The 15219-nt window shown below is 46.2% G+C and overlaps 3 protein-coding genes across 3 annotated transcripts in view; all 3 read left to right on the plus strand.

The window, feature by feature from the left end:
• Positions 1 to 493: 493 nt before the first annotated feature.
• LOC137202950 (uncharacterized) lies at positions 494 to 2307 on the plus strand. The gene is made up of 2 exons (XM_067698721.1): positions 494 to 2225; positions 2276 to 2307. Exons 1-2 carry the CDS (start codon positions 494 to 496, stop codon positions 2305 to 2307), a joined length of 1764 nt encoding a protein of 587 aa, XP_067554822.1.
• Position 2308: 1 nt separating this feature from the next.
• LOC137202951 (uncharacterized) lies at positions 2309 to 3443 on the plus strand. The gene is made up of 2 exons (XM_067698722.1): positions 2309 to 3190; positions 3396 to 3443. The coding sequence occupies exons 1-2, from the start codon at positions 2309 to 2311 to the stop codon at positions 3441 to 3443; spliced, it is 930 nt and encodes a 309-aa protein (XP_067554823.1).
• Positions 3444 to 7315: 3872 nt separating this feature from the next.
• MEI1 (meiotic double-stranded break formation protein 1) overlaps positions 7316 to 15219 on the plus strand; it is a 65152-nt gene continuing 57248 nt past the window's right edge. The window contains exons 1-4 of the mRNA XM_067698242.1: positions 7316 to 7523; positions 10613 to 10736; positions 11799 to 11849; positions 13886 to 13959. Of these exons, the coding sequence (XP_067554343.1) occupies positions 7353 to 7523; positions 10613 to 10736; positions 11799 to 11849; positions 13886 to 13959 (420 nt within the window). The 5' untranslated portion in view covers positions 7316 to 7352. The remainder of the gene's footprint in view (positions 7524 to 10612; positions 10737 to 11798; positions 11850 to 13885; positions 13960 to 15219) is intronic.

Below are 15219 nucleotides of genomic sequence, written 5' to 3' on the forward strand. Positions count from 1 at the left end.
CACCTCCTTTTTAAGCACCTGTATGCTAGCTCAGGACAGTTCTTGGGAAGCGTGGCAGGTACCCTGGTGTCGTAGTGATGACCAGACTCACCTGATTTTCAAGCCACTGCCCCCTGCCCTGGACACGTGCCAAGGGATGGAGCAGCTGTTGGTCCACTCCTCAGAAGAACCGGTACCACTGGAGCATATTGTCGACATGAGATGCCACCCCACCTCCATGGCCTCTCGCCCAAACCTCCCATCAGCCCAGAGGTTGCAGTTCTGTTCCAGAGAGTTCCTACCGGTTCCTTCCAACCAACAAGTGGGAATGCCCATCTGGAAGTCCTGGCGCTGCCCACGAGAGGCCTGGGCACCAGGGAGGGAAAGCCGGACACTAGGCAGAGAGGATAGTAGAGAGACCCAGGCTCCAGGGTGGGTGAACCAGAGAGAGAGAAGAGGAGAGGATGCTTGGGAAATTCAGGCATCTGGAAGGCAACTCCCAATAAACTTTGGGATGGAGGACAAGGCAGAGCCTAAGGTCCTGGAGTTGGGGATACAGAGACTAGTAATAAGTAAAGCTGTTGGAGAGATCTTGACACCATGGTGGGAGAATCAAGACCAGGTGAGAGTTGAGAATAGAGCTGAAAGTCAGAAACTACGGAAGAGAAATCGGAGGGATGCTGGAGGTGAGAATCTTCCTGAAACTCAGGCACGAAGAGGAGAGAAACAGAAACAGTTAAGATGTAAAATTGATGCAGAGACCCAAACGCCAATGTGGGAGACCCAGGATAGGAGTAGGAATAAGGATGCTATAGAGACCCAGTCTTTTGAGAAGAATAAGAAAGAAGCCAGAGGAGAGGATGAAGGAGAGACCCAGGCCCAAGGGTTGAGGAAGCAGGGCCAGACTGGAACTGAGAATGGTGGGGAGACCCAGCTGCCAGGGTGGGGAAAACAAGACCAGATTAAAGGTGATACTAGTATAGAAATTCAGGCAGAAAAGAGGAGAAGAAAGGGCCAGGTTGGAGGTGAGAATGCTGTGCAAATTCAGATATCTGGGAGGGAGAACTTGGGGGAAGTGAAAAAAGAGGATGGCCTAGAGACCCAAGCCCTGGGGTGGGGAAAACAGGAATGCGTTCAAAGTGAGAATGTTACAGAGATCCAGACACCAGGGTGGGAGATGCAGGATCAAAACGGAAATGAGAAAGCTGGGAAGGTCCAAGCATTTAGGGTAGAGATCCAGAAACAACTAAGACATGAACTTCAAGTGGGGTGGGGAAATCAAGGCCTGAAAACAGGTGAGGATTCTGGGGAAAGCCAGATATCTAGAAGGAAGAACCTCAGGGAGATAAGAGAGGAGGATTGGGTGGTGATCCAGGCACGATTCTGGGGAGACCAGAAACTAGTAGCAAGTGAAATTGGCAGAGAATTCAAGATACCATGTTGGGGGAATCAGGACCAGATTGGAGGTGAACATAGAGCAGAAATTCAGGCACTGGAGAAGAGAGACCAGAGAAAGAACGGAGATGAAGATGGTGCAAATATCCTGGCGCCCGAGGCAGAGAACCAGAGACAATTAAGAGGTGTACCTCATGTAGAGACCCATCTACCAGGAAGGAGGAATCAGGAGCGGTTTGTTGATGAGAATAGTACAGACATCCAGGCAACAGGGAAGAGAAACCTGAGAGGCGTTAAAGGTGAACATGGTAAAGAGACTCAGGAACTTGGGGAAGAAAACCAGCATCAGTTAAACAGTGAAATTAATGGAAGGATTCTCATACCGAAGTGGATAAATCAGGAACACATTAGAGGCAAGGATGGTGCAAATGCCCAGGCATCTGAGGCACAGAATTGGGGAGAATTAGCAAGTAAAACTGATATAGAAACTCATTCCGCAGAATGGAAGAAAGAGGAGCAGATGGGAGGTGAGAATGGTGCAGAATTTCAAATCCAAGAGAAGAGAAACCTGAGAGGGACCACAGGTGATGATGATAAAGAGACCCAGTCTCCTGGGGGAGATTATCAGGGAGAGTTAAGAAGTGAAATAGATGGAGAGATCCAGATACAAGGGCAAGGCAGCCAGAATAAGGGTGAAGATGAGGACGCTGCAGAAATCCAGGATGTAGGGAGCCAGAGAAAGTGCAGAGCTGAGGATGCTGGAAGGCTTCGAGTACTAAGGGGAAGAAACAAGGGCCAAGTCAGAGGAAAGGATGCTGCTAAAGGCAATCTCCGAGTTGACTGTTCTGTGGGTGAGGGGCCCCCAGCCCTCACTGGCTCTGGATATGGGGCCATGGACCAGGAACAGGCTGTGGCCTCTGCTCCCTGCCCTGAGATGAAGGCTCTCCCCCACCAGAATGAACTCTTCCTGCTTGCCAGTGGGGAGGGAGAGCATTTGGCCAGCCAGAGCACGGCCACTGCCAGGAAGCACAGTGTCATTCCAGCCTCCTGGCAGGCCCAACCTAAACTCCAGAAAAGCCGACAAAGGGACAAAGGAGTGGTTCCAGGGAAGACCTCTGGCCTGACTCGACAGCTCTGCAACCCACAGTCTTTGGCTGCTGCCCTGGGCCTGCCCTCTGCCTGTCCCTCTGTCTCATGTGGCCAAGCCCCCCAAGCCGCCACAGCTCTGGTGGATTTTCCCACTGCCCTCACCATCCTGCCGAAGTGGCCAGTCCTCACGAAGTGCCAGCTACTGCTCCTGGAGTCCCTTATGCAGCGGAAGATTGCACACCTGAAGTGGGGCCTTCCCCAGCAGATCCTAGAATCCTACTTGCACTTTAACTTCTTAGCACCATGCCCACTGCCCCTTGAGGGGGTGAGGCTCCCTGGGTTACACAAAGCCTGTGAGCTGCAGGGGCAGCAGGAAGGGCATTGTGGGGCCCAGGGCCCCAGGCCAGGCCTTAAGTCCCCAGAGAGGTCCCAGAGCGTTCGGCGCCAAGAAAGGAAAAGCTCAAAACCTCCTACGCAGGCCAGAGCTCTGGAGAAGCGAAGACCACACCAGACAGAGCCAATGGGCATTTCTATCCATCCTGAAAAGCCTAAGAGGGTCAGACCACCAGGGGGCCTCACAGAACGACAGGATGTCCAGAAAGAGGCTCCTCCTGGGGCCAAGCTCACTGCTCCCAGGAACCCCAGGCCTGCAGCAGAATCTAGTAGCTGGTGTGGCCAAGAAAGCGTCCAAGAACCCTCCAGTGAGAACAGCGGGAGCAGGAAAACGGTCAGGCCAGGGGTCTCCCAGATGGCAGAGAGGGCTCCCGGCAGAGCGAGGATCTCATACTCTGGGGCAGACCACTGGAGGAAGGAGCATGCATCTCAGGAGCCCCCCAGATTCAAATGTCAGCAGCCCACACACAGGAGAAGAGGAAGCCTGGAGCTGGAGGAAGGCAGAGGGGCTGGGCAGCAGCCTTCCTCCTGTCCCACAGACACCTTCAGCTCCAAAAGGAGTCTGCACTCTGCTGCAGCAAGGTTGAGCATGAGCTTTTTGAAGAGGATTTCCTGGTCCCCACACCTGGCCAAGTCCCAGCACTTAGCCCCCAACCTGAGTGTGAGGGATCCTGATCCTATCTTGCTTCCCGAAGTGGGTGACCCACATGCAAGGGAGGACAGCATCAGAGACCGCACTTCTTTGAAGAGGGACCTTCAGCCACCAGGTCACTGCGGTGCTGGGGTTGCTCTTCCCAAAACAGAAGAACTTGAGGAAATTGAGAACCCACATGGGGCCCCAAGGAATCCACCAGCCCCCCAAAAGTTTGGTCTTATGAAGCATTTGAGGGGTTTCCTGCTCCAGCATGGCTTTAGGAAGTAGGCAGTGGGTTCAGAATCCTCAAAACACGTCAGAGAAGGCAGGAGAGTGGTCTGCTTACTCCTAAAGGGCATCATAAAATAACCTCTAATAAAATTGGTTATTTGGGCCCTGTGGGGTTCTGATTTCTTTGGTACACGTTTTATGAGCGCCCCCCTTTGGCGGTCTGGGATACTTTGTGGGTGGGATAGAAGCTACTTCTACTCTATGGTTTTGAAGGTTCAGGGAATGTGGGTCAGCCCAATGCCATCTCCTGACACCTCCCCTCTCCAGTTCCTCAGAGGAGGGTTTACTGAAGTTTCTATCATAGTTCGGTCCTGTCCTATTCCAAGCTAATTCTGATTGAGGTCGGATGCTCAAATAGCTTCAGCTGCTTGTGGGAGGGGTGGTGCTCTGCACCGGACACTATTATTCATGTCCTTTCACTCACAAGGAAGGGAGCTGATCACTGAGTATCTGCCCTGCTGGGATTCTGCTGCCTGTGAACAGATTTCACGGAAAAACCATTTCCACCTCTTCAATTCTCAAGCACTGGCAACCCTAATTCCTTGTTGTTTTCCCTCACCTCACCCTCCAGGACATCCTGGAGCTAATTGTTTTTTTCAATCAAGTCTGAAACTTCTTAGCTAAAAGGCATTATGTCTTGTGATACTTCTGTAGACAGCTTCAGCAGGTTGAAGCAGATTCACAGAACTCAAATTTAATTCAGAAAATTCAATTCAGGTTTTCTCCTCCTCTCTCCTTTATCCTCCCCCACTTCTTTCCTTTCTCCCTTCCTTTCTTCCCTTTCATTTAGCTTTCCTATTTTTAAATTCATTGTCAAACCCATACATGCTCATTAAAGAGAGTTTAGAAAATTCAAAAAAGGGAAAAACAATCCATAATCCCATCACCCAGTTAATGTTTTGATGTTTTTCTTCCTATGTGTTGCCTACCACTACCACGGCACTTATACTGGGGTTGGCAGGCTCTAAGAAGGCTCCCGATGCTCCCTACCTTCTGATATTCATGCCCTGTGTATTCTCCTCTCCTCGAGTGTGGATTGGATCAAGCGACTCACTTCCAATGAATAGGATACAGCAGAAATGATGGAATGTCACTTCCGAGAACAGGTTAAAAGGCTGTAGCTTCCATCTTGGGTACCTTCTCTCAATTCTCTTTCTTGTTCCCTGAGGGAAGCTGTCCTCCATTTTGTGCACTGCCTTATGGAAAGGCACATGTGGCAAGGAACTGAGGCGGCCATTGGATAACAGCCCTCAAGAAAGTGAGGCCCTCAGTCCGGCACCCTTTGAGGAAATGAATCCTGCCACCAATCATTTGAGTGAACTTGGAAGCAGATCCTTTGGCCCTAGTGAGCCTTGAGATGAGTACAACCTCAGGAGAGACTTCGAGCCAGGGTCACCTTGCTAAGCCATGCCTGGATTCCTGATCCACAGAAACTATGAGATAATAAATGTTTGTTGTTTTAAGCTGCTAAATATTGGGGTGTGTTAGTTTTCTATGGCGACTGTAACAAATTACCACAAACTTGGTGGCTTAAAACAACTGAAATTTATTCTCTCTGTTCTGAAGGCCGGAAGTCTGAATGAAATCAAGATGTCAGCAGGGCTACACTGCTACCAAAGGCTCTAGAGGGCAATCCGTTACTTGTCTCTTCCAGCTCCTGGTGGCTGCAGGCATTTGTTGGCTTGTGGCACCATCACTCCAATCTCTGCCTCCGTGGTCACAGTGCCTCCTCCTTTACGCTGTGTGCCTCTTCTCAAGACAGTTATCATTGGATTTAGGGCCCACTGGATACTCTGGATGATATCTTCATTTCAAGATCCTTAATTACAACTGTAAAGATCCTTTGGAAAAAAGGTAATTTACAGGTTGTGGGGATTTTGGACGTTACATTAGTTTGCTCCAGCTGCTATAACAAAATAATACAGCATGGGTGGCTTAAACAACAGAAGTTTATTTTCTCACAGTTCTATAGGCTAGAAGTTCAAGATCAAGGTTTTGGCTAATTTGGTTTCTGGTGAGAGCTCTCTTCCTGGCTTAGAGATGGTCACCTTTTCACTATGTCCTCACACGGCCTTTCCTCAATGCCTGTACATAAAGAGAGAGATAGATCTTTCTCTCTTCCTCTTTTTATAAGGCCTCCAATCCTATTGGATTAGGGTGTCACCCTTATGACTTCATTTAAACTTAATTACCCCCTTAAAGGCCCTATCTCCAAATACAGTCACATTAGGGGTTAGGACTTCAACATCTGAATCTGGGGGACACAATTCAGTCCACAGCAGACATGGAGGTGTCTTTTTGAGGGTCACCATTCAATCCATTACATGGATTGTTATGCAGCAATAGATAACTAATACAAATGTACCCAATTGTAATAATTTGTTTCTCTTTCTCCTTGACTAGTTCTAGTTCCTTGAGGACAGGGACTGTCTCTTGCTCACTTTTGAATCCTCTAGATCACAGCGGAGTTCCTGGCTCCAAATTTTGTCTAAAAGAATACATAATATGTTGACATTAAAAAAGTAAACATAGAATAATGTTTCATTATATGGAAGATGTACATGATATATTTTTTCTGAGAAAAGTTTACACACCTTTGTATGTTGCTGTTGTAAAAAGGTATAGAAAAAGACTAGAAGAAAATACATCAAAATATTTTTTTTTCTTCTATTTTCTTCACTGAACATATATTACTGCTATAATATAATTTAATGGTGTTGAATAAATGTTTGCTTATTTATTTTACATACTTATGTATATAATTCTGCATCTTTTGTACGCTTAGCATTTTAACGAGGATTTTTCCATGTTAAATCTACTTTTCTCAAGAATCAGTTCATAATACTACATTAAAAATAAACCATTGTTTTCCAAATTATTTTGCCATGGAAAGCACTTTTTCTACTCCGTCACACTGCTTCTGAATGTAGAAAACATCTCTTGAACTTATCTCCTTTAACACTAACTGGTTGCTGGGCACTTTGGCGCTAATTAAATCCTTGTAGATTGACGGGTTTTGTTAATACACTTAACAACAAACTATTTTTTATTCTTCAGTATACCTTCTGCGCTCACAAAATCGCAACTACTGTGCAGCCCTCAGTGAGACGATATTTTAAGGGGACCATCTTAGAATCTCTGAAAGAAAGGTGTCACCTTAGATTGTTTGAAAGGTGCCACGTAAATTTAAAATAATAGAGCTGATAGTTTTTCGATAAGAATCCCTGAGATCGTTTACTTTTTAAATACCAGAAATAGATTGTTTCCTTTTCTTACTTTTTCAAGGATAATAACAGCGTCTTTATAAATGCTTTTCAACCTTCGGCGTGGTAAAGACGAATTCCTGCAGGCTCCAAGAGCAAACAGCTTGAGGCTTAGAGGTAACGCTCTTCCGACTCCTGAGGCGCGTCACCCGCCCACAGGGGCCGCTGCTCTCCTGAGACTGGCTGGCATTCGGTTCGCGCACGCGCATTACCCTTCTCCCCACGCGCCTGTGTCGAGCTCTGCCAAGTGCGCCTGCGCATGAACTGCGCGGGAAAAGGTGCTGCCGTGGTAGAACGCAAGCGGAGAGATGGCTGTGAGGGAGCCAGCGGCAGGCCTTCCCAGGCCCGGGAGGGACGAAGAGGCGGCGCTGCTCTTCGAGAGGGCCCATTACCGGCACGACCCGCGCTGGCTGCTGCCCGTGCCCCCACGCCTTTGCCTGGCCTGCGCGCTGGAGCTGCTGCCGGAGCCTAGCGTATCGGTGCGAGGCATTTCCCTCACCAACCGGGCGGGAGCAACTCCCTTCAACCGGGCGCACCTTCCCCGAAACTAAGCCGGGCCCACCCGCCTCTTTAAATCTAGCCCCTAAACAGGCCCACCCCCTTACCGGCCACGGCGGCCTACCCCGCAGACCCCTCAGCATCCCCTTCCCCTTTCCAAAGGAGGCCCAGACCCTGGCCCTGCGCCTCAAGTGGGCCTCCCCTGTCCGCACTAAACCCGGGGCTCCCAGGGCCCCCAGCCTAGACTCACTGGCGCGCGTTCCCACCTTCCCGTAAGCCCTTCTCTCAGCTGCCCTGCCCTTTGCCGACCCTCTCACCACTTCTCCAGGGTTTAGCCTTCACTCAGGCTCCCTCCCACTTGAGTCCCCGCTCAGCCTGAGGGCAAGGCGCGCGCACCCTGGGGGCTTATTCCTTCGCTTTCTGACTGTGCGAATGGGAGGAGGGGGCTCCTTGGGCTCAGTGGCGGCAGGACGAGTGGAAGTTACGGCCCAGCAGGAGTGGGGTGAGGGGAAGAGCTTTCTGAGAGGCAGAGCTGGCTGAAGCGTGGCCTGCCTGTTCCTTCAATGCCTACCCACCTTCGCAGTGAGTTTTTTGTCCGTGGAGACCTCCAAGAAGAGTTTGGGAGATGACTGTTCTCTCAGAGTCACAGGGCTGGAATTGTTGCCGTGGGGGGATGAGCTAGATCAGCGGTTCTCAAATTTTTGCTCTAGGGATGGCATTACACTTTTTAAAAAACTATTTATTTATTTATTTTTGGCTGTGTTGGGTCTTCGCTGCTACTGGGCTTTCTCTAGTTGCGGCCAAGGGGGGCTACTCTTCGTCGCAGTGCGCGGGCTTCTCATTGCAGTGGCTTCTCTTGTTGGGAGCACGGGCTCTAGGCACGCGGGCTCAATAGTTGTGGCATGTGGGCTCGGTAGTTGTGGCTCGCGGGCTCTAGAGCGCAGGCTCAGTCGTTGTGGCACACGGGCTTAGTTGCTACGCGGCATGTGGGATCTTCCCCGACCAGGGATTGAACCTTTGTCCCCTCCATTGGCAGACAGATTCTCAACCATTGTGCCATCAGGGAAGTCTGGCTTTATACTTTTTAAAAGTGTTGAGGACCCCCAAAGAGCTTTTGTTTATTTACTGTATTAAAAATAACAAAAGTTTAAAGGATTCATTTAAAAATAATAGTAGGGCTTCCCTGGTGGTGCAGTAGTTGAGAATCCACCTGCCAATGTAGGGAACACGGGTTCGATCCCTGGTCTGGGAAGATCCCACATGCTGTGAAGTAACTAAGCCTGTGCGCCACAACTAGTGAGCCTGTGTGTCACAACTACTGAAGCCCGCATGCCTAGAGCCCGTGCTCCACAACAAGAGAAGCCACCGCAATGAGAAGCCCGTGCACCGCAGCAAAGACCCAACACAGCCAAAAATAAATAAATTTATAAAAATAATAGTCCATTACATATTAATATAATTCTTTTTATTTTGGCAAAATATAGGTATTGATAACACACAATTTACTATTTTAGTGAACAGTTCTGTGGCATAAATGATTTAAAAAATAACTATTTTCAAAGCAAAAAAGAGTGTAAGGAATGTCTTTGTTTTACATTTTTGCAAATCTTTTTAATGTCTGGCTTAATAGAGGACAGCTGGGTTCTCATATATTTCTGCATTTTATCTGTTGTGACATGCCTCCTTTGAAAAATACTGTACACTTGTAAGAGAATAAGTGGAAAAGGCAAATAGCATCTTAGTATTATACAGAAATAATTTTGATCTTGTGGATCCCCTGAAAGTGTTCTGGGCACCCTCAGGGATCCAAAGACAGCTCTGAGAACTGCTGGGCTAGCTGGTAACATCTGCAGTATCACTGAGGCTAGAGTTCTGAGGCTGCCATTGTTGGACAGTGAGACATAGAGATGAATAAGACAATGAGGTAGGGAAGAAAATAAGAGATTGCATTCCTGGGAATCTAGAAGGTGGACATATTTGTGGTCAAGTGCTGTGTGGGTTAAGGAGTGAAATTAGGAAAGGTTCTTTAGAGGAGGAAGCATTTGAATTACGCTTGAGAAGATGGGTGAGATTTGGGCTAGAGGAAATGGGGGAGCTTTTTCCAGGAGGCAAGGATTAGCAAGGATGAGTTTGGGAGGTAATCAGAATGTATTTGAAGGGCAGTTGAGGGAGATGAGATTGGAGAGCCAGGGTTGAGATCAGTTCCTTTAGGAGTTTGAATGCAAGCTAAGGAGCTTGGATTTAATCTGTCAGGTGAAGGGACGTCATGGAAAATTTTTGAGTAACTCATTTAGATCACTAGCTTAATGCATTATGTGGGAGGAATTGGTGAAGGAGAACAGGAGATTTACACAGTTTAGAGGCAATAAGAGATGCAACTTCTCCACCTTTTATTGAACACACTTTTCTTAGCTTCAGTTTTCACCAGTCGAGGGGGTGATGTAGTCAGTTGTACCCATGTTCCAGTTCTGTCCTCGGTGCACACCCCTTTTTTGACCTAAGTTTTGCTATTGTCTTGAGTACTTTGCACAGCTGCTACACAGTTCCCTGTATAGGGAGGTGAATTGAGTGTGAAGATTTATATCTACATTGAAAGGAAGAATGAATTTTTCTCTACCTACCTCAGTGAGGCTCATGAATGGTCCCCAGTATCACTCTCACAGACTGTGGAAAGAGCCCTGACCTTGGACAACACCTGGTTGGATACTTAGATTTGAGTCCTTGGGAAGGTGCCTGAGCCTCAGTTTTCTCATCTCCAAAATGGCGATAATAATATCTGTTTTTGCTTGCTTTACCAACTCATTAGGCTTAAATGAGCTAGTTGACAAATGAGTGATTTGTGAACAGTAAAGTGCTATGTAAATATACTTTATTAGGAACCTTCACTCTTGTATAATCCTTTGTTTGAACACATGGATTCCTGTGTGTAAATGATGCCCTTTTTCATACTCCATAGTTTAGATGATTCTACCAGTATTATCTTGTAATTATATTTGGAAATTACACTTGTTTGGGTTCAGAATGGCTGAGACTTGGTTGCTATTGAATATTTTTCTTCATCTGCTCTAAGTTGGTGCGCAAGAAGCACGTGCTGTCCGGCTTCCGAGATGCTCTCATGAGGCATGCCTCCCTGGTCATGCAGCTGGTGGCTCAGGATCAGAGAGTCTGTATCCACTTCATAAGCATGCTTTTCGGTGAGATTGAAAGGAAAACTTGGCATGAATTTTGCATGTATACCTTGTACATTTGCTTTTGGGGTCTTGGAGAAATGGTCTTGAAACCATAGTTTAGACTTTTTGCGATGTAACAGTTTAACTTACTAGTAAGTTGTTTTGTCATAATAATGAAGAAATTGTCCCCTTTCTAAGATACACGATGCATTTTATGGTAACTGGCTTTACCACAGCTCAGAGGTTAGTAAAAGTGTGTAGATGAATGTAGGAAATGTGTGATCTTTCAAAAAGTCCAGTCTCTGTGGTCTTTGAACAGGATTAGAAGTCAGATCTGGAGTCTGCTGATCTGAGTGTGACCCTGATTGAGTTACTTCTTCTCTTCTGTACCTTAGTTTCTTCATGTGTAAAATGAGATGGATTAAAAGGTCCCTTCTTTTTTTTTTTTTTTCCCCCGGTACATGGGCCTCTCACTGTTGTGGCCTCTCCCGTTGCGGAGCACAGGCTCCGGACGCGCAAGCTCAGTGGCCATGGCTCACGGGCCCAGCCGCTCCGCAGCATGTGGGATCTTCCCGGACTGGGGCACGAACCCGTGTCCCCTGCATCGGCAGGCGGACTCTCAACCACTGCGCCAGCAGGGAAGCCCAAAAGGTCCCTTCTTTTAATACAATTATAATGTCCTATGGAATGAGCCCTTTTAGGGAGGAAGGGAGCTAACTCGAATTGGGTGCTTTTCTCTGCTGGAGGCTTTTCAGGCTTTTAACTGCCAGGGCAGTCTTTTAAGGGAGAGAGGATGATCTCCAAGGCTCAGGGAGGTCTTAGCTAACAGCTGGCAGAACTGGAATTTTACTCCAGGTCTGTTAGAGACTCCAGAATACACAGTTTTTGTGCTGTGCCATACTGACTATTTTTATCCTTTTAAAGCCAGAGTGGGTTACTGAAAATCTGGGATTTGGTGCTGAGGATAGATTTTAGCTGGGACATTGCTTAAAGCTGCTGTTAGTCTTAGAATTCACAGTGTGCCTTTCTGGATTTGTTTGTCTTTTATCTGTTAACCATCCCCCTCTTACCTCCTTCTGCTCCAAGGACTGTTATGCAATGTGGAGGATGGGAGTATAACAGACCTCTGTATTGAAGGTAAGATTAAACTGTGTGTACCTAGCATTTGAAGCCGAGGATATTAGCCTGAATTGCAGCTTTGATTATTTGAGACCTTGATGAAATGTTCCATTTTAGAGACAGATAAAGAAAATTCAATTATCAATCATTAATTCTGCATTTCTTTCTTGGACACCTACTCTGTGCCACGTACTGTATCAGACACTAGGATTGTATCTGACATGGTCCCTATCCTGTAAGAGTTTACAATCTGGAAGAGAGATTGTCTGGTAAATAACAAGGGCTGATGAGTGCTGTTACAGAGACATGTACAAAACTCTGTTTTTACTACATTCATATTGGTTGGTTGGAAGTTGTCTGCACATAGGTGGTGGTTAAAGCTGTGGAAGTGCCTGGGTTTACCTATAAAGGACTCAAGAAGAAGGAAGACAAGAGCATTGGGATGAGAGGATTCTTTTCTTTTTTTTCCTTTTTTTAATAAACTTATCCATTTCATTTTATGTTGTTTTTGGCTGCGTTGGGTCTTCCCCACAGCGCGCAGCCTTCTCATCGTGGTGGCCTCTCCCATTGTGGAGCATGGACTCCAGGCACGCGGGATCAGCAGTTGTGGCACGTGGGCTCTAGAGCGCAGGCTCAGTAGCCGTGGCTTACAGGCTTAGTTGCTCTACAGCATGCGGGCTCTTCCTGGACCAGGGTTCAAACCCATGTCCCCTGCGTTGGCAGGCGGACTCCCAACCACTGCGCCACTAGGGAAGTCCCCTGGGATGAGAGGATTCTTGCCGAAAGAGCAAGAACCGTATCAGTCAGGTTATAGTCACGAAACATAAACCACACAAGTTATTTGAACAGAAAAAAACTTTAAAGAATTATTGACTAGGTAACTGAAGGCAAAAGTGAACCAAGTTTCACTGAGGTAGCAATTTTTGAAAACAGCTTCCACCCCTAGGGATAGGGAAACAAAGGGAGAGGTTGGAATTATTAAGACTTACAAGTTTGGAGGAAGGACCCCATACATGAAACACAGACCTCTGAGGAGAGGATGCTGCTTGGCTGCTGCTGGGTCCATGACTATCCAGACATGCAGTTAGCAGCTGTAACTGCTAGCAGCTGTGACAGATAAGTCAATATGATCCGTATGTACTTTTGCCCATCTCTCAGTCTAGAGAATGTGGACAAACAGATGTACCCCTCGAAGGTCCGACGACTGGCAGGGGTAGGGAGATTTCCCTTCACCATTTTCCTCAAGACCACTCTTGAGTGGGGCTATAATCCTAAAGCCATCTGCTCCTGGTTGGTACCAGCATAGCTTGCAGAACCCTCATCAGATCCCAGGAACTTCACTGAGGTGGTGGATACTAGATGGAGATTGCAAAGCTAGAGGGAGAAGGACTTGCTCCTTCCTTACTGTTTCCTGTTTGCTTCCTGTCTTCCTGTTTCTGTGAGTGTTGTCCTAGAATGCTTCTTTACCCTGGAGGTGGCAGAGCCTTCCCTCAGCAGCAGCCAGATCTAGTCTGCAGCTTTCCCCAGACTTGTAGAGCCAGCCTCTTCTTTACTCCTCCTCAAAGACACCAGCAGAAGTATCACAAACAATTGTATAGAAGGGCGGGTTTGGGGTTGAGTGATAATATTATCGCCAATTATTGGCACAGGAACTAACTCCTAATTCTGTTTTTTTTCATATATGAAGTAGCAAATTCTGAGGAAGGAAAAAGATAGAAATAACATAGTAGTTTTCAACCTTGGCTTCACAATAGACTTACCTGGGAAACTAAAAAAGTATCCAGATGCTTAGACCCTTTATCTAGAGATTCAGATTTAATTGGTCTGGGGTGGGACTTGGGTGTTAGTTTTTTTTTTCTTTTTTTAAGCTTCCTAGGTGATTCTAATGTACAGCCTAGTTGTCAACCATTGATTAAAAACAGTGAAGAATGGGGGAGATAGAAAAGACTAATGCCGATTACCACAAGCAAATGACTTTGATTAGAAGGACTATGAAAAGTGAACTGTGGGCCATGGGTTGTCTTCTGATTAGTAATGTTATTGTGTCTTCTCAGTCCTTATCCAGCTTACAACTCAGCTGAAGTTGGAGCAGACCATTCATTGCCTGCTGTATGAGTGTCACAAAGAGGTCAGTAAAGTAGCTGTTGGTTCTTGAGTACCCCTCAGAATCCTCAGATGTCAGAGCTGGGTCAACCCTTCTTTGGATAGATGGGGAGATTGAAATCCAGAGAGGAAAAGGGACTTGCCTGAGGTCACTGAGTCAGTGACAGAGCCAGAGCTAGGGCCTGGGTCTTCTGCTCCAGTACTCTTTGTAGCTTCTTTCCTTCCCTTTTCAGTCTCCCAAATGCTGCCTCCATGTGCTGAAGTCCATTTTCTGGCGTAATCATCCATGGCCATTCTCTATATCCTCCTAAATATAATACAGATTTCCTTGATGAATTTATTAAGGAAATATGTTCACTATGTCTTGGCTTAGTATTTTTGTTTGGTTTATTTTATAGTGAAGGCATTTGCTTTTATCAGCATCTAAGGTAAACACTGAGAAGGTATATTTAACCAGCTTTCTTCAATGTAGTCATAGATACCAGTTAAACAAGCAGCTTCTGCATTGTGTTTAAGATTTAGGAATAATATCAGAGTCATTTTTTTTTTTTTTTTGCAAAAGGAAGACAAATGCTCATTTAACACCATCAAGAGCAACATTTAATTAGAAATAATGTTAAATAGTCATGTCATTATAATTATTCTGCATGTGGTTAACATATGATTGAATTTATAATTATATATATCAACATTTATCACTATGATTATGCCACTTAACATTTTGAGCACTTTCTGTATGCTAGGCACTATGTTGGTGCTTTACATGCACTATCTCATTTAGTCCTCCCAACAACCCTATGAAGTTGGTCCTAGTATTAATTCCCACCAGAAGAGTTAAGAATCTTACTTAAGGTACTACAGCTAGTCAGTAGAAAAGGTGAAATATTTACTATTGACTCTGCCTGTAAAGCATCAAGCGTAGTACCTGACAAATAGAGTGTTCAGTAATAATATAACAATAATGATGATGATAACCAATTTTTTTTTGCAATGAACTAGAATTCCATCTTTATGATGTTACCAAATTTCACCTCCCAGTTTCTGGCTCCATAGGAGGCAAAATATGCTAATTTTAATTTAGTTTAACAAACATGTACTGAGCTAGGTACTGAGGACACTGAGAGGAATCTGACTCAGTCCCTTTCCTTCGGGACTTCCCAGTCCAATAAGGGATATAGACACTTAGCTAAAGAGGCTGATTACTGACTATGGTGAGAGACACATGCAGTACAGGGTTTGGTGTGGATAGGGCAAGATGAATTTTGGTGGGAGATCTTTCCTGATC

The sequence above is a fragment of the Pseudorca crassidens genome, chromosome 11, assembly GCF_039906515.1.
Source record: "Pseudorca crassidens isolate mPseCra1 chromosome 11, mPseCra1.hap1, whole genome shotgun sequence".
Taxonomy (NCBI): domain Eukaryota; kingdom Metazoa; phylum Chordata; class Mammalia; order Artiodactyla; family Delphinidae; genus Pseudorca; species Pseudorca crassidens.

Coding starts and splice junctions, on each gene's coding strand:
- LOC137202951 (XM_067698722.1), top strand. CDS start 2,309: ATGAAGGCTCTCCCCCACCAGAATGAACTCTTCCTGCTTGCCAGTGGG. Junction 3,191..3,395: donor ACAGCGGGAGCAGGAAAACG/GTCAGGCCAGGG, acceptor CCTGTCCCACAG/ACACCTTCAGCTCCAAAAGG.
- LOC137202950 (XM_067698721.1), top strand. CDS start 494: ATGGAGGACAAGGCAGAGCCTAAGGTCCTGGAGTTGGGGATACAGAGA. Junction 2,226..2,275: donor CCGAGTTGACTGTTCTGTGG/GTGAGGGGCCCC, acceptor GCCATGGACCAG/GAACAGGCTGTGGCCTCTGC.